The sequence below is a fragment of the Mirounga leonina genome, unplaced genomic scaffold, assembly GCF_011800145.1.
Source record: "Mirounga leonina isolate KUSES-001 unplaced genomic scaffold, KU_Mleo_1.0 Mir_127, whole genome shotgun sequence".
NCBI classification, from domain to species: domain Eukaryota; kingdom Metazoa; phylum Chordata; class Mammalia; order Carnivora; family Phocidae; genus Mirounga; species Mirounga leonina.
The window spans coordinates 14,638,514-14,662,697 of NW_023270316.1; the positions used below are offsets into that span (position 1 = coordinate 14,638,514).

Genomic DNA, 24,184 nt, shown 5'->3' on the forward strand with positions numbered 1-24,184 from the left:
ACCTTATAAAAAAAATATTTGTAATATTCAATTTTGGGTTAACCAGATTTCTGTCTGGAATAGAAGTCATTTTCTATTGATTCCCTCAGATTTCATATACTAAATGTGGATTTTTACTCACTGACATGTAGCTATAAAATTTTCAATGTTACGTTCTGTCTCATATGTTATATTGTTTTGTGTGTAAGGAAAGTTATTTTGTAGGTATATTGTCTTTACATTTTTTAATTCTCCCACAGAAATTACTATGTTAACCTGTACACAGGATGAAAATTCACCACAGGAAGTTTAAATTCTTTTTCTGTGATCATATATATAAAAAAATATATGTATGTGTGTATATGTATATATATGTATGTATGTGTGTATATACATATGTGTGTGTATGTATGTGTATGGGTTAATATGTGTGTATATATTGTATTTTTTTCCTGTAAGTTGTTTGATAAGTAGAAATTATAAAAGGTCATGATATGTTTTCAATATGTTCTTCGAGTTCTTTTAAAAGTTTGTGTTTTGCAGTGCCCATCTGGCTCAGTCAGTAGAGCATGCAACTCTTGATCTTGGGGTTGTGAGTTTGAGCCCCACATTTTGTGTAGAGATTACTTAAAATCTTTATAAATAAATGTTTGTGTTTTCTTTCCATTTTAGGTTGAGCCCACATTTTGTGTAGTGATTACTTAAAATCTTAATAAATAAATGTATGTTTGTGTTTGGTTTCCATTTTAGGCCCAGACCTTATCTGTTTAAAGACGATCATAAATTTCCTACAAACAAAGAGAACTTACCAGTGACTATACTCTATGCTGAAATTGGTACCAGAGCATTTAGTAAATTTCACAAAGTATTGTCTGATAAAGCTCAAAATGGGGAAATTCTGTATGTTCTTCGGCATTATATTCAGGTATGGTTTTATCCAAGATTATTTTGTCTATAAAAATTACGTTTGATAATTTCCTTACTAGGTTTTACATAATTTCCAACTGAACAATTAAAGATTTTTTTAAATTAACACACCTATCAAATGTGAATTTTATGTGGAAAAATATATGGGGATTCTGTATATTGTTGATACTCCTTTCTCCAGATTCCTTCTTAAATCTGAAACAGATTTAAAACTTGGGTAAAAAACAAAACCATATGTGTATAATATTTGCTAGGATTCATAAATATAGTTTGGTTTTTTTTGTTTTTTTGAGAGAAAGGAGAGAGTGTGAGCATGGGCAAAAAGGGGTAAAGGCAGAGGGAGAGAGAGAATCTTAAGCAGACTCCATGCTCAGCATGACCTGAGCTGAAATGGAGAGTCAGATGATTAACCAACTGAGCCATCCAGGCACCCCCTTTAAATACAATTATTATTAGTTTTTTAAAGATTTTATTTAAGGCAGAGATAGCAAGAGAGAGCATGAGCAGGGAGGAAAGTGAGAAGCAGGCTCCCTGCTGAGCAGAGAGCCTGATGCGGGGCTCCATCCCAGGACCCCCGAATCATGACCTGAGCCCAAGGCAGACGCTTAACTGACTGAGCCGCCCAGGTGCCCCACAAATACAATTATTTGTAATGAAAATGTATTATGATGAGGAAATCTAATTTAATTGATAGACTCATAGTATATATTAGTTCAAAGTGTGAAGCATGGTATAGGAATGCTGTTAACTATTTCTTAGGTAGCTGACTACAGTTTTATTGAAGTTTCTGATCAAATATGGTGTGTTCCCACTCTTGCAACCTCTCATTGCTGTCACACTCTTGTTACAGTATTCTGGTTTAATGACCGTATAGGACCCATTGCCGTATCTCAAGTTTTATTTCTTTCATGCCTCCACACCATTCCTCCCACCCCATGCGACCACACTCACACAAATGTACTAGAATGACCATTAGAGAAGCACTTTGCTTATTTTTTTTTAAAGATTTTATTTATTTATTTGACAGAGATAGTGAGAGCAGGAACACAAGCAGGGGGAGTGAGAGAGGGAGAAGCAGGCTTCCAGCGGAGCAGGGAGCCCGATGCGGGGCTCGATCCCAGGACCCTGGGACCATGACCTGAGCCAAAGGCAGACACTTAACGACTGAGCCACCCAGGCGCCCTGCACTTTGCTTATTTTACCACTATATTCCCAACATGGAAAGAGTGTTTTATTTTGAAATATTAGTGATTTGTATATTAATGTTTAAGATAATAAAGCATCACAGATATACTTGCTAATTGCCTACCCATGTTTTTATATTGGATTATTTGGGTTTCTCTTTTCTTATCTGCAGATTTTAAAAAATATGTTTTGAATACTAATCTTTTCTTCTATACTTTGCAAACATCTTCCATAGTATTTCTGGTCTTCTGGTATTAAAACAAACTATTTATGACATCTTTGGTTCAGTGCACGTAATAATTGTGACGTCAAATTTATCCAACTTTTCTTTAGTGGTTCGCTTCACGACGACATAAGGACATCTGTAGTTTCTTGTGAGAATTAAAATGCTATTTTTTAAGTTTTGGTTTTTAATTCATCTGGAATGTATGTGAATATGCTGCAAGGTAGAGATACAATTCTAGTTTTTCCATATGGAAAATTATTGGTCCCCACATAATTTATTGAACAGTTAAGTCTTTATTCTAAGCCATCATATACCAAGTTTTCATATAGGCATTGTTTTTAGACTCTATTCTGTTCCAATAATATAGATGTCTGTTCTACACAAATATATTTTAATTGCAACAGCTTTAAAATCTAAAGCAATCTTGACAAAGGACAAAGCTAGAGGCATCATGCTTCCTGATTTCAAGCTATATTACAAAGCTGTAGTATTAAAACAGTGTGGTATTGGCATAAAAATATATGGATCAGTGAACAGAGAGCCAAGAAATAAACCCATGCATATATGGTCAACTAATATTCAACAAGGGAGCCAAGCATGTTCATTTAAATGGTGCTGGAAAAACTGGATAACCACATGCAAAAAAATGGAACTAGCCCCCTATCTTAAAACAGTCACAAAAATTAACTTGAATTGGATTAAAGATTTAAACATAAAATATGGAACCATGAAACTCCTAGAAGAAAACCCAAGGAAAAGCCCCTTTACAATGGTCTTGGCAGTGATTTTTTGGATTTGACACCAAAAGCAAAGGCAACAAAAGCAAAAATAAAGTGCAATAAAATCAAAAATAAAAGAAAAAAATAAAGTAGGACTACATCAAACTAAAAAGCCTCTGCACAGCAAAGGAAACCATGAACAAAATCGAAAATGTATGGAATGGGAGAAAATATTTGTAAATCATATATCTGATAAGGGGTTAATATCTGAACTATATAAGGACCTCATACAACTCAATAGTAAAAAAAAAAAAAAAAAAAAGTCTGATGAAAAAAATGGGCAAAGGACCTGAATAGATATTCTTCCAAGGGAGACATACAAATGGCCAGCATGTACATGAAAAGGCATTCAGCATCACTAACCAGGAAACATAAATAGAAACTACAATGAGATACCACCTCACACTTGTTAGAATTGCTGTTATCAAAAAGACAAGTGTGAGAGGATGTGGAGAAAAGGGAATATTTTTGCATTGTTGATGACAGTGCAAACTGGTACAGCCACTATGGAAAGCAGTATGGAGGTTCCTCAAAAATTTTTAAAAAGAACCACCATATGATCCTATATTTCTGCTTCTGGGTATATATCCAAAGGAAACAAAACACTAACTTGAAAAGATATCTGTGGTCCCATGTTCGTTGCAGCATTACCTACCATAATGAAGACATGGGAACAGCCCCTGTGTTCAGCAGTGGATGAATGGATAAAGAAAACGTGGTGTATGTATACAGTGGAATAATATCCATCCTTAAAAGGAAAGAGATCTTGCCATTTGTGACAATATGGATGGACCTTTGATGGCATTATGTTAATTGAAATAAATCAGACAGAGAAAGACAAATACTGTGATGATGTCACTTACATGTGGAACCTAAAAAAAACCAAACTCTAGAAAACGGGAGGTGGTGATGATGGGTGAAGGTGGTTGGAAAGTACAGACTTCCAGTTATAAGTTCTGGGGCGACTATACTTAATAATACTATGTTACATATTTGAAAGTTGCTAAGAGAATAGAACTTAAAAGTACTTATCACAAGAAAAAATACTGAGGTATGGATGTTAACTAAACTTACTGTGGTAATCATTTCATATTGTCTCTATCAAATCATTGTCATACACCTTAAACTAATACAGTGTTTATGTCAATTAGAGTAGGACTGGAAATGGGAGATCAAATTATTGTTTATCTTTTTAAAAAATGTCCCCCAAGTGATTCTAATGTGCCCTGCAGGGGGTTATGCTCATTGGTCAAGAGTCAGTGTCCCAGGTTATTTTTTGGAGAATGTGACCATTAAATGTACTATGAAATCATACTAGACAACTATCTGGGCACTTTGTCACATCAAATCAGAGCCTTCATTTTAATGAATGATATATCGTACATTCAAAGTAGTTATATTTTAAATCTAGTCAACATGTAATTCTAATAAAATGGACATATTTATGCTGCCTTTGGAACAGATGCCTTTTTATGGGGAGAGAAGAAATAGAAAAATGAAGAAAGATTCTTCTCACCACTTTAGTCTATGAGCATTTTTGGTTTGCAAATCCAAACTTATTAGACTACAGTTCACATTTTATATTAATACATTTTCAAATGGAGACAGTAAATATGAATTTAATAAACATATATCTTTATTCCTGAGGAGCTAATAATATCTCAGAATTGATCATGGAAATTGGTTATGTGAAATTGCATTTCTTTTATGAACTATAACAAAATATGTAGACTTGGAGCTTCAGTTGCTTCTCTACCAGCTGATTGTCTTTTTGGTGGAGAGTCAAATGCATTTTTAAATTGAGCTGTATGAAATTGAAAATTCTTTAAAATATTTTCAACTTTTTCAGATGACCATAATTATAAGCAACTCAGTTCCCTTGTGCTATCTTTCAGTATAGCATGTGCCTGAGAAATTATACATTTTCATGTGGGCAGCAGTGTTAAATATTTCTTTGCATATCTGAAACTAATTCTTATATCATCTTATTTGGAAATAGAACAGCCCAGGAATAGTCACTCTAGTCATATACTTAATTTTAAGGTTGGGGGCGGAGGAGTTAGGAAATAAGAGAATAAAATAAAAAAAAACTATTGAGGTTCTCCTTCCCTCCGATCTCCACCTCTTCCTCTATCATGTGTAGGATTGCAAAACTGCCCCCTTGCAAACTTGAGTAAGAGAGATGCATAGCATGTTCTAGGGAGTTTGCTGGGCACTAGGTTAAACTAGTTTCCTAAGCTGTGAAAGAATGTGCCAAATGATGATGACTGTAGCAAAATTGATAAGAATTTCCATCTGGAAGCTAGAAAGAACTTTAGACATCTTCTAAAAATGTTATGTATATTCATCCAGGTTGCTTACCTTTTGAAAAAAATGTGAGTTCTCTTCCTTGATGGGGTAATCTCTACAAGTACATTTTGTATTTGCCCTTTACAGAAAGGGGAAAATTAGGTATTAAAATACCGATCATCAGTACTTCAGACAACTCCATTTTAGACAACTTTTGCTCCTTGTTGCGAGAGTAGATATTGATTTGTGGCATTTGGTATATTTTAATCATTGAGAAATGTGAGGAAAAATTTAATCAGGGTGTTCAAGACACTGCATTTTTTTGTGTCTTTTGCCTCTACTCTTTAGTATTGCTTTTGGCAACACTCTAGTTGTCCTATATCTAGATAACTAGCAAATGAATAGCATTTGCTGGGTTAGCAAATCCTGTGTAGTTCACTGAAAGGAGTACAGTTTTATTGAAACTTGATTGTATTGGAGCCTGTTAATTAATTCATAGGAGAAATGGGGAAGTTACCATAGTATAACACAAAAAGATGAGGTATTTTTTCTTTGTAAAAGAGCAATTAAAACATTAGAGCCATGACAACGCTTTTAGAAAGTAAAGAAGTGGTGGTCAACCAAATTCTGGGTCCTTGATATACTATTTAGAAAGAATATAAATATACCCCAAATAATAATATTCCACAGTGATTTTAAAAAGTCAATATTAGTAAGGGCGCCTGGGTGGCTCAGTCGGTTAAGCATCTGCCTTCGGCTCAGGTCATGATCTCAGGGTCCTGGGATCGAGTCCTGCATTGGGCTCCCTGCTCAGTGGGGAGCCTGCTTCTCCCTCTACCTGCCACTCCCCCTGCTTGTGCTCACTTTCTCTCTCTGACAAATAAATAAAATATTTTTAAAAATTTTAGTAAATTTACCCTAATGTCCTAATACACAAACATACTGAATTTAAAAGATGTATGACTAAATATTTTCTCTTTTTTAAAATCTAAATGTATTGGAACAGAAACCAGTCTCACAGAAAATGTACCTATCTGGCTATGGTGTGGAGCTAGCGATTAAAAGTACAGAATACAAAGCTTTGGATGATACCCAAGTTAAAAGTAAGTTTACTCTGTACTTGAGTAGAATAAAAATTTGGAGGCTTATATACTTTTTCAAAAATATTTAATGACTCTAGTCTTACACATGTTAATTTGAGGCTGGAGATAGGGTAGACCTGTTTCTCCTTAGTTTAGAATTTGATATGAATCTGAAAGAAATATATTTAATATAGTGCTCTCAAAAACTTCTTTAAAAATTGGAAAAAGCATCTTGTTTTGCTTTATCCGGTGGCTTCCCAACCATTTTCAGCAACATATAAAAAATAGTAACCTACGCAAGGCAGGCTGAGGCAGTAGATGAGGCTGGTCATGGCTATCGTGACAGCCGGATATGGCCAGCCAGCCTGGCCTGGAGGTGGGGCTGGGGGTAGAGGGGTATCTAAGGGGGTACCCAGCCAGTCGGGGGCTGGGGGCGGAGTGAGGGTGGGACTGGCGGTGGGGGTAGGGGGCGTCTAAGGGGTCAGTGTCTCAGTCTGAAAGTCATTGGCAACACATGGTCTTAGGAAGCTTTGTCTCACATATTTATAATGAAGTTAGCATGATGATGCTGCCCTTGAAGTAGGTTGGGAGAGGCCTGTGAATTGCTAGTTTAGATGAAGTAGATTTGATCAGATTTGTGATCTACAAATCCATATCTCTGGTTGTACACTAAACTGCATGCTCTAGATAAAGGACTCTGGACACCTGAAGAAATTAAAGTAGTTTTCAGATTCTTATGAAAATCTTTTATTACCTGGATCATCCAAAATTTATTTATACCTGATTCTTGGTTAAGAGTTCTTTGGGGTTTTTTTTAAGATTTATTTTATTTATTTATTTGAGAAAGAGCACGTGCATGTGCAAGCAGGGGGAGAGGGAGAGAATCTCAAGCAGACTCTGGGCTGAGCGGGGAGCCTCACATGGGGCTCAATCCCAGGTCCCTGAGACCATGACCTGAGCTGAAATCAAGAGTCAAATGTCCAACCAACTGAGCCACTCAGGCACCCCTGGTTAAGCGTTTTTAGTTCGTTCTTTTATATGCTCTCAGATGTGGCTTCTGCTTCAACTTTATCTACTCAGGATCTGGTCCTGGAGGCCCTGCTCTGACCACAGACCTAGCTCTGGCCAGTCCTCCTGATTGTGCTTCGAATAAAGATCTGTATTACTGTTAAGTCCTGTCAGTTAGGGTGCTGGAAAAGTATCGTGCAGGTAGTAATATTCATGTTTTATGTATTTCTATATAGCTTATATGTAGCTTTACAATGTTTTATAACTTAGTATCTCATTAATAGTCATAATAGTAATAGAAGGCATTTTCTAGCTATCCTTGGGCTTGTGGAATTTTCTTTAAAAAGTCAGATAAAAAAATTTTAAAAGTCAGGTGATCACATGAATGATCTGTATTACACATTACACACTAAATTCTCTTGTCACCCTCTAAACATATGTGTGGAATAGATCTTTTCTCCATTCTAGTCACCACTCCTTTAATTCAGTTGTTTTTTCCCTCTATACATCAGACTTCTAACTGGCCTTCTCTCTGATCTTTGGCCTTCTGTGCCCCCAGTCCTCCTTACCCCCCAAAATAGATGAATCAATGTCCTTCACAGTGCTTTCGGGTTGAATGCCTTATGATAAAAATCTGACTTTGTGACTCCACTGGTTAAAATCCCTCAGAGGGTCCCCATAACCCCCCTCATAAATCCTAGTACTGTAGCATTGCAAAGAAGGCTTTTCATACTCCAGCCTCTTTCTGCCTTATCACTCTCCCTCAGCCTCTCATTTGTACCCGCTGGTTCTGCAACACTAAACTACTATACAGAATAATTTTCTGTTGCCTGGATACCTCCATGTTTGGCTCCATGCTAAGCCTTCATGACCTCTATAGAGTACTTTTATTCCTTAGCATATGCTGTTCCCACTGCCTGAAACCTTCCTCCTTTGCCCCCCTTTTCTTTCATCAAAGGCCTACTCATCTTTTAAAACTCCTGTCAGTACTTCTGAGATGGCTGGCTGTCTTTTTGCTCTGTCAAGGGTGGTTTTCTCTTCTCTATATCCCATATAGTCTATGCTTTCTTTCATAAAAGGTTTACACACTGTATTAAAATTGTCTATTTGTGTCTCTCCTTTCTACCAAGTGGAGTTTGTGTCTTTTCTGTCTCTCTTCTTCCTGGTGTATATCTGACAGGAAACAGCATAACAGGCAGCCAGTAGATGTTGGCCAGATGAAGAAATAAAAGGAAGGAGAAGGAAAACTGGATCAGAGCACCCAGGGCGTTTAGCTGTAGTCCAGGGGATGCGGGCCTTCAGGAGAGAGGGGAGGAGCGTACTGGAGGGGCTCAGGCACACTCCGAGAGCAGCCCCATGCTCTAAGACGTAACAAGTTCTTGTGATCCCAAGTACCCTGCACATAGACCGTTTGCCACCCTGTATGTTATAATTGTTTGGTGAGTAGAGGAGAAGGAAAGGGGAAGGGAAATAATGGTAACATGTTGTATCCTTACTCTTTGAGATCATGAGTTTTGGTGTCTTTCTAAAGATTTCCTGATGGTCTTTAAGGGCACTGGAAATAGGTAAGCATGCCTATATTAATTAGGGCTTGGAGCTCCTGCCTGGCTTAAGAGCTAAAGGATTTGTTGCAACCACTTTGGTTTATGATTCTGGTTCTAAAATAGAACACGACTGTGAAATAATCTGTAAAGCATTGGTTAAATATTTAATAACCCAAACCTGTTTAAAAAGAGAGCACACTCAGAAATACAAGTGTGTGCATGTGTGTGTATCAGTGAGCTGGTCTGTGAAAGAAAAACAAGGTAAAACAAAAGGAATTTAAGTTTGTGTTCTTCTAATTTTTGATGACCTGTTCCTTTCCCAGTCTGAAAATATTTTTGTTTTCAAAACAGCAGTGACCAATACTACTGTGGAGGGTGAGATTGAGACAAATGAAGTTCAAGGATTTCTCTTCCAGAAACTAAAGTGAGTCTGAATTGAAATGAAGTTGTATTGCTGTGCTCTTAAGTTTGTCCTTAAAGGAACTCAGTATGCTATGCTGGCCTGTGTTTCATGTTCTTAAAATATACCCGTAATTGGTTTTTTTATTACAGAAGTAATACATGGTTAATGCAAAACACAATGGAAAAATAATCACGAATTTCACAGTACGATGAGTATGATTAGAAAAATAAGAATTGGAAATGATCAAAGTTATCTTTGTCAAAAAACATTATAGAATCTCTTACAGATCTGCTGGATTAGAAAAATCATGGCCAGTTTTGGGTCATTAGCATGAAATAATCAAAATTTTTGTGCCTCAAAAGAAAATATTTATTTTCTTAATTAAATTAATTTATTTCCTTAATTTCTTAATTTTCTGTGTGTGGAGTGCCATATTAAAAACCTTTTAACATCTGGTCTTAATTTCATTTACATATATAAGTAACCATTCAAAAATTAAAGTTGTGGCCCCCCCCCCTTTTTTTTTCCTGCATCACTGATTGAAGACCAGGAATAGGATGGTAAGTGCTCTCTGAATACTTATGAGTGGGGGTTGTTGTTTTCTGTGTGCTTTCCCTTATTTACAAGAAGGGAAAGTTTGCGGTTTCATTATAAAGGCAAAATTAATTAAAGGTAAAGGCCAGTTTTTATTAATAGCTTTAATTTTTGCCTGATATTCTAAGTATTTATAAAGGACACTAAGGTCAGTTCTCCTGGTGAGTAGATATTGTTACAGAGCAAGGGAACATTTCTGGAGACTGTGCTAATTTATACAGATGATGGAGTTCGATTTCTAAAGTATATTGGCCCAGTGGCATACTAGTGGCCTTAAGAAGTTAATGCATAAAACAGATTTATTCTAAGTAAGGTATTTATTTAGTAGGTAACAATACATTTTATTTCATTGTCAGCAGTCTCAGCATCTTGGAATCCACAGTTCTATTTTTTTCTTAATTCTTTTCTACACATAACTTTTTATTGGAATAAATTGCACAACTTACAAGAAGATTTTGGAGCCCTGGGATATTAGTTTTTTAAAAGAGGCAGTGCTCAAAATTAGTTCTTACACAGTTACTCGATTGAGGCAAAACCCTTTGCTTTGAGATATTATATGAATAATATATTTTTGTCTGAGTTACATAAATTCAGCAGTGAAAATTGTTAAGATTATGGTTAAATATGAAAAACAACAATAGCTCTTATAAACTTAATATTCTGTGATTTAAAATATTTGAGGGGCACCTGGGGTGGCTCAGTCGTTAAGCGTCTGCCTTCCGCTTGGGTCATGATCCCGGGGTCCTGGAATCGAGCCCCACATCGGGCTTCTTGCTCAGTGGAGAGTCTGCTTCTCCCTCTCCATCTGCCTGCCGCTTCCCCTGCTTGTGCTCTCTCACTCTGTCAGGTAAATAAATTAAATCTTAAAAAAAAAAAAAAATTGAGAAAGGGGTTAATTTAATTCGTAGTAAATTTCCTTTTATAAAAGGAGAAGTTCTGGTGCTTTTTCGCTTCACTGTAAGAAGAGTTGTAGTCAGTCCTGATTTGTTTTTAAAACATGGTCCCTGTAATAAAATTGCATGGTATTGACACTATGTTTATTGTTAAATATAAGATTAATGCATTTCTGTGTATATGGTTCTGTATATTTTTTATTTCACTTTTTAAAATCTTTTTACTGTTGAAAATATGTATTTTGTAAGTTGTGTTGGAGGTAAAGTTTTTTTTAAGAGAGAATCCTATTTAAATCTAAAATGGCACCATGTCTTGATTTCATAAGAGTTAGAAGAAAGAAACCATAGTTGAGGTCCTATGTGTAGTAAAATGTCATTCCTATTACATTATTTGGCACTCTCAAAAAAGATACCTAGATGTGTTTAACATCAGGCAAAAGTGTATAGGAAGCATTCATGTTTTCTTTATAAAATAGTTTTGTTTTAAATTATAAAAGCAATACTGTAATTTATAAAATGTTAAAAAGTATAGAGCATGAGGGGCGCCTGGGTGGCTCAGTCGTTAAGCATCTGCCTTTGGCTCAGATCATGATCCCAGGGTCCTGGGATCAAGTCCTGCATTGGGCTCCCTGCTCCGTGGGAAGCCTGCTTCTCCCTCTCCCACTCCCCCTGCTTGTGTTCCCTCTCTCGCTGTGTCTCTCTCTGTCAAATAAATAAAATCTTAAAAAAAAAAAAAAAGTATAGAGCATGAAAGCTAACAATTCTGCCCTCTCCCTTGGGTCCCTTTTAGGTAATGTTACCATGTTAACAATCGAGAGTCTATCCCTTCAGGTTTTGGTTTGTTTTGTTTTATATATTGAAAAAAGTGCACATACACAGCTCTCATTATTTTTAAGCTCTGCAGACAAAGTTGCCTCATGATGTATGATCTTGGTGAACAGTTTTTGTCTAATTATTTGAAAGGGTTAATTTCAAAAACATACTGCTTGTATAACTTGTAGTAGGTGATGATAATTAACATTACTTCATATTCTAATGCAGAGAAAGGTATTCAGATCTTAGAGATAATCTGACAGCATTCCAAAAATACCTGATTGAGAGTAACAAAGAAATGACGCCTTTGAAAGTCTGGGAACTACAAGGTATAGTATTTTGGTCTACTTTAATGTAGCATTTTGGTAACTGATCTCTGTTCTGATAAATAAGCTTTTATATAACACGATATAAATTATTTCATAGATAGGGGCGCCTGGGTGGCTCAGTCGGTTAAGCGGCTGCCTTCGGCTCAGGTCATGATCCCGGGGTCCTGGGATCGAGCCCCGCGTCGGGCTCCCTGCTCAGTGGAGAGTCTGCTTCTCCCTCTCCCTCTGCCTGCCTCTCTGCCTACTTGTGCTCTCTCTCTATCTCTCTGTCAAATGGATAAATAAAATCTTTAAAAAAAAAATTTATTTCCTAGATAATAATTACTGATGTGAATTTTTGTAGAAATTGATATTTAATTAAAAGGTTATCCACCAAGCAAAGCATGTTTTTATGTTTGTAAGAGTTTAAATTATACAGAGTGTAGTTTTTGATATTATCTAATCATTTTTAAAGTATACACTGATTTATCTTGTAGGTTCATCTCAGGTATTAAATCACATTTCAGGGAATCTATAACATTGAATAAAAATCCTGACTAGTCAGGAAGACAGAACTAAATCATACTAGTTTTTTCTGTTTAAAATTTTGAGCTTAATAGACCATTGCATATTTCAATGTTAGCTTAGAACAGCCTTGTGCTGACCTCCTGTAAGCAGATATCTCGTGATCAGAATTTAGTTTGAACTGTAAGTTCTTTTCGATTTTTAATTTTCTTTTTTATTACTTGTAATTTTTAGTCATTCATGGGGACATCATTTTGCTGTGTAATCCATAACTTCTATCACATCTCCCATCAACTTTCTATTAACAGCTTATTGAGATAACTGACATACTCTACAGCTCATCCCTTTAAAATGTACCATCTGATGGGTTTTAGTATATTTTCTGAGTTTTTTTTAACTGCCACCACAGTCAATTTTAGAGTATTTTCATCACCCTGAAAGGAAAGTAACATACCCATTAACAGTCACTGCCCACTGCTCTCCAGTTTCTCCAACTGTTGTAGGCAAACACCATTCTACTTTTTCCTTTAAAATGTTCTCCAAGGAACCCATAATTTAGAAAATATAATTGCAGGTGATAATTGGAGGTGATGGGGTGCTTTTGAAGGCTTATAAACAGGACGTGCTCAGTCAGCTTAGTTTTAATGGATCTGGCTGATGACTATGTAAGATAGATTTGAATGAACCAGAACCAGGAACTCCATTAAGACATCTTTGAAATCCTGTGGTGAGAGATCACGCTGTCACTGGTAGACAACGTAGAAAGGAAGGCTGGATTGAGCAAATATTGAGGAGATGAAAGGAGTCAAAGATGGCTTGAAGATTTCCAGCTTTGAGCCTGAATAGGGAGAATATAAAACATGTCAGTATGTTTCGGGGTTGAAGATGGAGTTCAAGAATAACGAGACTGGTGTTAAAAGGATTGCTTAAAGTGACTGTGACATATTCAGATGACAGGGTCCAGGCATGGGGTGAACATAAAGTCTGTAAGCTAAAAGGAGAAGATTGAAGGAGCTGAACATCTTAGCACAAAAGCTTACAAAGGACGGGGAGCTAACTGGTGGTGTAGAGTGACCAGTTGGTACACGAGGGCGGGCGCTGTGGTGCTCATCCATGTGTGGAAAGTAGAGTCCGTGAAGAAGTGGAGGAGCACATTACAGAAGCTAAACAAAATAGATTTCCAAGACAGAGAATGTAAGCGCTATCTTTTTTCCTTTTTTATTGATTTACCAAATAGTTATTGTATATCTACTACAGGTCAGCCATGTCTGTACATCCATGGTTTCATAATTTTTGGCTGAGAGCTACAGTAGGAAACCTATTTTACCTCAAGACCCATATACAAGTGTATGATGTAAGAATGCATAGATATGCTCAAAACTAAAAAAAATAAAAGTAAAAAAGGCTTCCGCATACAATGTGTGTATGTTTACTACATTTTATTCACTCTGACAAACTTTTTTTCCTACCCTATTTCATTAGAAAAATAACTTCATATTACCTATCCATCTGATTTCACTACTAACTAATGGGTTCCAACTGACATTTTGGAAAACACTGGATTCTGAAGATAAACTGAGCTAAAATAGACCCTGCATATCTTCAAAGGATCTTAGATAAACATAAAAATTTTGAAAACCAGAGGGGCGCCTGGGTGGCTCAGTTGTTAAGCGTCTGCCTTCGGCTCAGGTCATGATCCCAGGCTCCTGGGATCAAGCCCCGCATTGGGCTCTCTGCTCCGCGGGAAGCCTGCTTTTCCCTCTCCCACTACCCCTGCTTGTGCTCCCTCTCTTGCTGTCAAAAAATTTTTTTGAAAACCAGTATAAAAATTATGGTTGTAATTGCTTTAAAGCAAAGGTAGATAGGATTAAGAAGGGTATATGCCAGGAAGATCCAAACCGGTGGGCGTGAGGGGCAGGGAGAGAAAGGGAAGTCTTTGCCAAGAAGTGATGACTGAATTGAGATCTGAGGAGGGGTTGGAATAAATTTGGGGGAGGGTTATTTAAAGAGAACACAAAGATCTTTGTGAGAGGTTAGATATGGACACATGAAGGAAAAAGAGATACTAAGAACTTGACTAGATGGTGGTTTGCCCAGCTACATAGACAGTGGTGGTTTCTGAGAAGAGAAGACTAAAGAGGACCAGATTTGGGCAAAGATGGGACAGGAATATCACAAAGTTATTATTAAACATGCTGCTTTGGAAATATCCAAGTGGTAAAACAGTTAAATAGGCAAAGTGTAGGACTTAGTTACTTATGAATCAATAGGTATGGAACAGTTTAGAACAAAGCAAAAAATGTTAATAGAATCTGATAATACTATATTCATTTGGTTATTTATAATCTATCTGATTTCATAAGTGGATTTTCAGGGGGCTTTCAAATAACTTATACACATAAAATTGGTCATGTAAAGAATTACATTCATGTTATAAAACGTTTTAAAAGACTAGTTGTGTTCTCAAACCTGAGTAAAAGGTAGTTGTCCATGATCATCACAATGGTGATTGACGATAATAAAAAAATTAGCCGGGGCGCCTGGGTGTCGATAAGCGTCTGCCTTTGGCTCAGGTCATGATCCCAGGGTCCTGGGATCGAGCCCCCCATTGGGCTCCTTGCTAGGCGGAGAGCCTCCTTCTCCCTCTCCCACTCCCCCTGCTTGTGTTCCCTCTCTCGCTGTCTCTCTCTCTCTCTCTCTCTTAAATAAAATCTTAAAAAAAAAAAAAAAAACCAACACTGTGTCTGGCAAAGTGTTAGGCTATTTATATACATTATCCTAATTACTTTTTAAAAAACTCATATGCGTTATATATTCCACTCTTCCAGATGAGGAAATTAAGAAATGGACACATACAATAATGAGTCTAAGTTCACAAATCAGGGATACCTAAAATGAGCAGGTCTGTGTCATAAAGTCTAAATTCTTTCTTCTGCCTAGCATTGTGCCTTTTTGAGTATAATGTACAGCCAAATACTGTCAGGCAAGATCTTTGATCATACACTTTCCTCTTTTATAAGTTGTTACACCATTCAGTCATGTAAGTAATGACTAAGTTTTCTCACCTAAAAATATGTATATCCCTAAATATACACATCAGTTAAAAATTGTATTGCTTATAAATGCCTTTAATAACAATAGAATGAGAAACCGAACATAAAGGATCTTGTAATTTTACTATTCATTCATTCATCAATAGTGAGCACCTACTTGTGTATCAGGTATTTTTTTTGTGAGAACATTTACTTTCTACTCTCTTAGCAAATTTCAATTATGCAGTACAGTGATACCAACTCTAGTCACCCTGGTGTATGTTAGATTCTCATCCCCTCTTCATCTTATAGCTGAAAATGTATGCCCTTTTCCCAACCTCTCCATCTTTCCTCTATCCAGTCCCAGGCAGCTACTTTTCTACTGTGTTTGTGTGAGTTTGACTTTTTTTTTTTTTTTTAGATTTACATATAAGTGATGCTGTGCAGTATTTGTCTTTGTCTGTCTGTTTTCACTTAGCATAATGTCCTCCAGGTTCACCATGTTGTTACAAATGGCAAAATTTCCATTCTATTTAATGCTGAATAATATTCCATTGTATGTATATACCACATTTTCTCTAACCGTTCACTCATCCGTGCACATTTAGGTTGTTTCCATCTTGTCTATTGTGAATAATGCTGCACTGAACATGGGAGTACAGATATCTCTTTGAGATACTGATTTCATTTCCTTTGGATACATACCCAGAAGTGGGATTGCTGGATCACATGGTGGTTTTAGTTTTAATTTCTTGAGGAATCCCCATAATGTTTTCCGTAGTGGCAATACCAGTTTACATGAATTCCTTGTATATTTTTGTTATTAACCCCTTATCAGATGATTTGCAAATATTTTCTCCCATCCTGTAGCTTGCTTTTTCATTTTGTTGATTTCCTTGCTGTGCAGAAGCTTTGTAGTATGATATAGTCCCACTTGTTCATTTTCACTTTGCTGCCTTTGGTTTTGGTGTCAAATCAAAAAATCATTGCTAAAACTAATGTCAAGGAGCTTACCCCTATGTTTTCTTTCAGGGTCTTATGGATTTAGGTCTTAAATTTAAGTCTAACCCATTTTGAGTTGATTTTTGTGTATTGTGTAAGATAGGGGTCCATTTTCATTCTTTTGCATGTGAATGTCCAGTTTTCACAGCACCACTTATTGAATAGAAAGTCAGTACTTTGCAGGAAGTGATCCTCTTGCAGAAGGATCTTAGTGAGATAAGCATTGAGAAATGGTTGTTGTGTTTGGCAATCAGGAGATAGTACTAAGCACTGACAATTTCACAGCAGTGCTGGAGCTGGAAACTTGCTGAAGCTGGCTGAGGAAATGCTATTTAAAGTTACTCATCTCTGAAACAAGTAATGCAATATATGCTAAGAAAAAAAAAGAGATAGCAGGAGGGGATGAAGGAAGGGGGGAAATCAGAGGGGGAGACGAACCATGAGAGACGATAGACTCTGAAAAACAAACTGAGGGTTCTAGAGGGGAGGGGAGGGGAGTGGGAGGATGGGTTAGCCTGGTGATGGGTATTAAAGAGGGCACATTCTTCATGGAGCACTGGGTGTTATGCACAAACAATGAATCATGGAACACTACATCAAAAACTAATGATGTAATGTATGGTGATTAACAACAATAAAAATTTTTTTTTTAAGTTATTCACCTAGAAAGTGATACAGAGCTGGAATTTGAACCTTGGTTGTTAGGCTCTCCATCCCATGGGAAGCTGTGCTAATAAGAATCTCTCTTCCTAAGCTTTGACTCCAGCCCAATTCACCACCCTGAGAACGTGGAAACAAAACTAACCTTGTTATGCTAAACTGGTTATTTTGCTAGTAATGGTAAGCTAGGTTTCTACCCATGGTGAAATGTTAAAGAGAAACAATATGTTTCACTGTTCTGTAATGAACAGAATTCAGCTTTAAAATCTTTTCTGAATCTTGACAAGGTAAAGGAGACTAAGAAAAATGACTGCTTCGGGCATACTGGAGACTGACCACATAAGCCATGGTTTTCTTTCCGTCGAACTGTAGTATCGAGGAAAATACAAAGTCTAGGATTTTATTTTCATTGTGGTATAAAGTTAAGACATGTTGAAAGAGAAAGTGAATGTTTGATATTTACTGAGTTGGACACATTGGATTTTAAAGTTCTTTCCAGAATTGGCTCCTCGAAGCTCTTTTTTCCTTTTGTTATTCTTACCAAAGCTTTTTGTTTCATGTTTTCTTCAACCTTAGAAAAAATAGTTTTGCCTCAACATTTCTTTCCCTGTATCTTTTTGAAGCTATACTGTAATTTGTGGAAAACAATAGGTATTAAATGATAATTAGTCCTGGGCGCCTCGGTGGCTCAGATAGTTAAGCGTCTGCCTTCGGCTCAGGTCATGATCTCAGGGTCCTGGGATCGAGTCCCGCATCGGGCTTCCTGCTCCTTGGGAGCCTGCTTCTCCCTCTGCCTCTCTCTCTCTCTCTCTCTCTCTCTGTCTCTCATGAATAAATAAATAAAATTTTAAAAAAAAATGGTAATTAGTCCTTCATGAAAGTGTAAAGCTTACCTTATTTGGACATAAGTGATAGCCTTCCATTTAAAACTTTTGAAGAATGTTAAATATAAGAGTGTTAATATCTATATATACATACATGGCAAGAAGTGTTGACTAAATTATTTAAATTACATGGTGATGTCGGTAAAGATCTGATACTATGCTAGATTGCTTAATGATTTTTTTTTTCCAGATCTTAGTTTTCAGGCAGCTTCTCAAATAATGTCCACTCCAATTTATGATGCTGTAAAGTTAATGAAAGACATTTCACAGAACTTCCCCATAAAAGCCAGGTATGTTAAAGCTTATTACTTTGATTATAGCCAGAACTTTTTCCATTAAATAAATTTTATGAAAATAGCTGATTTTATTTTAACATGGTGATATCAATTAATTCTAATAGATATAGTGTTAAGGAAATCAGGATATTTCTTCATTATGCATGTTGTTTTTTTATCAGAGGAAAATACTGGCTTGTGTATATGTGTGTGTGTATATTGCAAGATAGAACTCCTGAATTAGAGGCAACTAGAAAGGAAAAATTATTAAAGTTGTTTAAACATAAACAGTGATATGGTAATCCAGATACGGTAAACTTGTTTAAGGAATGAATAATGAGGGAAATTTTTTTCTCTTTTCTAGGTAGGGGATGATGAAAAGTATTACTCTAAATAGATTTATGCCCAGAGTATGGCTAGATCATGTTCTAACCCTTTCAGATTCTAAACAGGTAGTAATGTCTTATTAATGCAATATTTTGTGGAGTGCTTTTTTTCCAGTAGGATACCTAATCGAGCTCCTTCCAGAAATACAGATTTTACATTAAACATATCTGGCAGTTCAATAGATAATACATTTGCATGTCTAAAAGTAATCCGTACTTTTACAAAATAACAAAACTCTTATGCATTTGTAGTCTGGTTAGGACTGACAGGATCTACAATTATAAGCAACCAGTGAAAATAAGTTAGCTTATCTTGAAGATACAGAGCCCGTGACAAGTGCAGCCGTGTTTTTTCTGAAGGGAAGGGGAGAGCATTCCTGCCGTGGCCGCAGCCTTTCTCCACCTGTGGGGGATTGCTGTGCCTCTATGTGTCTCAGACACTAGGTTGTACATTTGTCCACAGTGCAAATCACTGAATTTACATCTAGATATTCTTTCCTTTGTAAGATAAATAAGTAGTACAGAGTTGGCCACAAGATAACAAGAACCTTTCCAGGGGACCCTGAAGTAGAGGGGTTTGTCACCCTATTTACAGATTAAGAATTAATGCATTTTTGTGACTCTGTTCATTTTAGTTTAAACAGTCAAGAATTTGAGAAGTCAGTATTTATATATTAGAACAGAAATATGCATATGTGCATAAATGTTTAGCTCTGCTGCTGTTTCTGAAATTACTAGGTCAAATACAAATTAAGTGAAATAACTCTAGTTTTAAGAAGACTGTTTATTCACTCTGTTGACAGTTGTAATCCGGGGTTGTGTTGCTAAACTCTGCTCTTAGTTTGCGGTTGATCATTAAAAAAAATTGCAAACTATGGTAACACTGCTTAGTGGCTAATTTATAGGCTTGAGCATATCTGTAAAGCCACTCGATAGACAATCAGTAAATGATAAACTATTTGCTAAATGAATGAAAAATTTGTATTATCAAATTATCTATTGTATTTTCTCTCAAATGCTGCCAAATTTTAGGAGATAATGGATACTTAATTGTGGGTTGTTTTAAGATACCCCTTTCTGCTTGTGTTTTACTTTATTTTTTTTTATTTTTTATTTTATTATGTTATATTAGTCACCATACAGTACATCGTTAGTTTTTGAATCAGTGTTCCATGATTCATTGTTGGCATATAACACCCAGTGCTCCATTCAGTACGTGCCCTCCTTAATACCCATCACTGAGCTAACCCATACCCCCACTCCCCTCCCCTCTAAAACCCTCAGTTTGTTTCCCGGAGTCCATAGTCTCTCATGGTTCGTCTCCCCCTCTGATTCCCCACCTTCATTTTTCCCTTCCTTTAAAGCTGAACTTTACATTATCAGTCTTTTAATTTTTCAATCATTTTATTTGCATAAAATTGACAAATATGTAACTAATTTTGCTAGGAGTTATCAAGTCAAATAAATGTAGTTAATAGACTTGTTAAAAAAAAGCATCTTCTCTGTCTTTACGTTATAGGGGATATTCAAGAGTGAATACATGAAATCAGTTTTATTAGTTGTTTAGAACTTACATGCTCTGGTAGAGGTCCCAGGTTAACCAAGATCTTAATGTCCAAGTATTCTGAAAATTGCCCGTTTGCATTGATACATTTGATGATATTGGTAGTTTCATACAAAATTTCTCTGTATGGGCCAAATAGCACAAAATAGCATTTTCAGTCAAGTATATTTGAAAAATAAGTATCTAGTAGTAAACAAGTTCTGACAGTACTTAATGCATACAATTAGTGCACATGAGCCCTTTTTTAAAATTAAGTTTTTAATTTAATTCCAGTGTAATTAACATATGGTGTTGTATTAGTTTCAGGTGTATAGTACAGTGATTCAGCAATTCCATACATCACCCAGAGTGTACATGAACTCTTGACAGTCTGTAATCCACCTGAATCGAACACCCTTGTCAAATGAAAGCCATTGTACCAGTTGTCAAATAGGCTACATGGAAATGTATACTTTTCGGTTATGAAGCATTTCGAGTTTTTAGGTTCTTATCCAGAGTATTATATTACACTGAATTACAGATTAGTCTTAAACATTTAAGAAAAAATTAATTGTATCACTATTTATTTTCCCAGATCTCTGACCAGAATTGCTGTAAATCAACTTATGAGGGAGGAAATACAGGAAAATCAAAAGGTTTGTTTGAATTTTTTTTTAATTTACTACATGAATATCACTATTTTAGACTTTGGATGTCCAATTTTCATGCAAAAAAGAAAATCATAATTTGTGCTTTTTTGATTGTTAAAACAGTTGAGGTTTTTCCATTTTTAGATTGTCTACTTTATATAGCTTACAGTCTGTGATTCTAGCCAATCTTTCCTGACATATATCTTCTTCATTCACCCTTACTCCAGATCTTCTGCCCATGTAGTATGGTTTTCTTTATAGGATAAAGAATAAAACTATGAGTTAACTATTCTGTTTCTCATAATTGGTTTTGCTTTAAAAGCTTGTGAGGCCTGAGTCAGGTTTGGACCATAGGAACATTATTAGAATCGTATGTCATATAGGGCACAGTTGATCAGTAATTTGATAAGATTCTGCCAAGTGGTCTCTTAAATTACCTTAAGAATCCAAATGACCCTAGCTGTGTTAGTATTTGTGAAGTGCTTAGAACACTGCCCGGCTTAATGACATAGGACTGCCTTGGCTTTAAGAAATAGAACCAGATGCACAGGGCCCTGAACACTAGGAGTTTGTTTTTCTCACATAAAGAAGTCTCAGAGTAGATAGGTACAGACATGATTTTCTCCTTCTGTGGCTGCAGAGTGGCTCCCAGAGCTCTGGGCTTCTTATTTGTATTCAAAGCAGAAAGAGGCAGGAGGATGGTATTAGCCACATGTATCCTCTCTAAAGCCTTCCTGGAACACTTGAGCTGACTACCTCCATCACATTGGCCAGAATTTTGTCACGCGGCTATCTCTTGCTGCAAGGGAGGCTAGAAAACTCGTGTTCTTTTCTAGTAATTGAGGCAAGCTGAGGAGAGGTGGGTTAGCTTAGCCAGCCAACAGTGCCTGTCCCATGGAGACAGAGCTCTCAATAGATGTCAGCTCTTCTGATGGTGACCAACAACTCCAACAGTAATAGTGAAGAAGTAGATGCCTAGTCCGTGCCTGGAGGCTGGGTGTCGGGAGCCGTCATACAGCATCCCTGTGTGGGATATTCCTTGCCTTGCTGACCACCTAACAAATTATTGCTTATCCTCCAAAACTAGTTGTAGTATTATCCTTTCTGTAATTTTCCTAATTGCTGTTACCCCTCTTGGAACAGAGTGCATTGTTTTCTAATGAAGGTTGCTGTATTTCCAGTGAATTTTGTTTGAATAACGTACCTGCAGTAGGAAAAGAAGAGAGGGCAGCAAAGAAAAGGGAGGAAAAACAAAGGATGCCAGAGTATAAGTGGCTTCATCCAGTATATTTTTGTGCTCATTTAACAGTCCCGAGTGGGTGTTCTGGTCATCCGAGCTTTGCTCCAAGTGGTCACTTAGGGTCAAAAGGCTGGAGGACTTCATGAGGTTAAAGAAGAATATAGTGGGGATGAAAGAGAGGTCATTGGAAGGACTGAAGACCCAGATCACTGCACTGGAAAATTTCACAGGTAGACCAGTGCGATGGCCTAATCATAGGGTGACGGCCAAAGCTGGTTGCTGAAGCAGAGTGGAAGTGGAAGGTGATAGAATTGAGGAAATCAGGAAACTCTGAATCTGGAGGCTTGAATGAGTATGGTGCCTGGTATGGCGCTTTCCCTCAGAAATATTTGTTGAATTGAGAACTGTTGAATGTTTAAATGTTATCTGTAATACAGTCAATGTTTAGCAACAGGTAGTTTTTTAAATATTATGTGTGTATTATAGCAGTTATTAATACCCCAATTTATAAAATGAGATCCAGTGAGGTTTTTTTTTTTTTAAAGATTTTATTTATTTATTTGACAGAGAGAGACACAGCGAGAGAGGGAACACAAGCTGGGGGAGTGGGAGAGGGAGAAGCAGGCTTCCCGCTGAGCAGGGAGCCCGATGCAGGGCTTGATTCCAGGACCCTGGGATCATGACCTGAGCCGAAGGCAGACGCTTAACCGACTGAGCCACCCAGGCGCCTCGAGATCCAGTGATTTCTCTTGGGTCACAGAGTTGGTAAAAGAACCAGAATTTATGCTCTGATACACAGTTCATTTCAGATCAATTTCATAAGCACTTTGAATTTGTTCAAGGGCCAAACATCTTGCCAGGTGATGAGAAAACAAAGATATTCAGGGAGATTAAGAAATTTGATCTACTTTTGTTTCTTCTCAAAATTCTTGATTGACTCCTATTTCCAGAAGAACAACATACAAAATTTAGAGAAATGTGTTTAATAAAACCAGGTGGGGTAGGAGAAGTCTAATGTAGACTGTCCGCTCCTCTATGAAAACCAACAGGAAACCCTGTTGATAAAGCAAAGCTGAGTTTAATCACTTACTGAAGTAAGGGAGAATAACACTGGTACAATCTGACTCTCAAATGAAGGATGTTAAGGTAGATTATTTATAGATTCTAGAGCTTCTGTTCAAGTGGTTTGATTGGGTCTTTCAAGGTGGAGGGAATTATTTGGGATTGTGTGGAGTTTGTAACACAGTAGTTTAGGATCGGTCAACACAAAAGTGATGGTTTTGATGAGCAAACTTACAAGCAAGCTCTTTGCCCAGATTAGGTAACTGTTCAGATTTGCAAACCAGACTGTTTTGCACATCTATTCCAGATTTGCCTGGAACAATTTGTTTGCAAGAACTTCCTGAAGCAAATGGTTATTTATTCATCTATAACTTTATCTTCCTGGACAAGAATTTCCTGTAATAGTTAAGTGGTATTGGCTCAAGGGATCTCCGTTCTCAGTCCCAGTAGTTGAGCTATAATGACGTAGGTGGTCTCATTGCGCTCTAGCAAGGCAAGAGATGACTCAAGAAGTAGACCCTAGCTAGAAAAGTGGGGAGAGACAGTGTTATTTTCCCTATAGTACTTCATAACCAAAGGTTTGATATTGCTAGTAGATAGTCATAGGGAAGGGCTGTTTAAAAATTTAAGATCATTGGTTGATATTTTGCAGAGGGAAAACATGAAATATTGAGATGGATTATGTTATTGTTCACAGTCACTCTCTTCCCTCTGATGTTGATTGATGCCATGTCACTTTAGCTAATATAAAATGAGCAGATACCCACATCTGTGCAAGCAGATGCTTTTGTGGTTCAGTTGCCTTGTTGCTTCTGCTATCCTGAGGCATGTCCCACATAGAGGCTGCTTGCCTGGTCTGGCGCCTGAAATGAAAAAGGCCCTAGAGTAGAACCGA

General features: G+C 36.8%; 1 protein-coding gene across 3 annotated transcripts in view; it reads left to right on the forward strand.

Annotated features, from left to right (window-relative positions):
• UGGT2 (UDP-glucose glycoprotein glucosyltransferase 2) overlaps positions 1–24,184 on the forward strand; it is a 177,980-nt gene that overhangs the window by 35,692 nt on the left and 118,104 nt on the right. For 2 of the 3 annotated variants that reach the window (XM_035003168.1, XM_035003170.1), the window contains 6 exons: positions 730–904; positions 6,392–6,488; positions 9,371–9,443; positions 11,951–12,051; positions 18,324–18,423; positions 20,933–20,993. In XM_035003168.1, coding sequence (XP_034859059.1) covers positions 730–904; positions 6,392–6,488; positions 9,371–9,443; positions 11,951–12,051; positions 18,324–18,423; positions 20,933–20,993 — 607 coding nt within the window. The remainder of the gene's footprint in view (positions 1–729; positions 905–6,391; positions 6,489–9,370; positions 9,444–11,950; positions 12,052–18,323; positions 18,424–20,932; positions 20,994–24,184) is intronic. The other variant, XM_035003169.1, reaches the window with a different exon arrangement.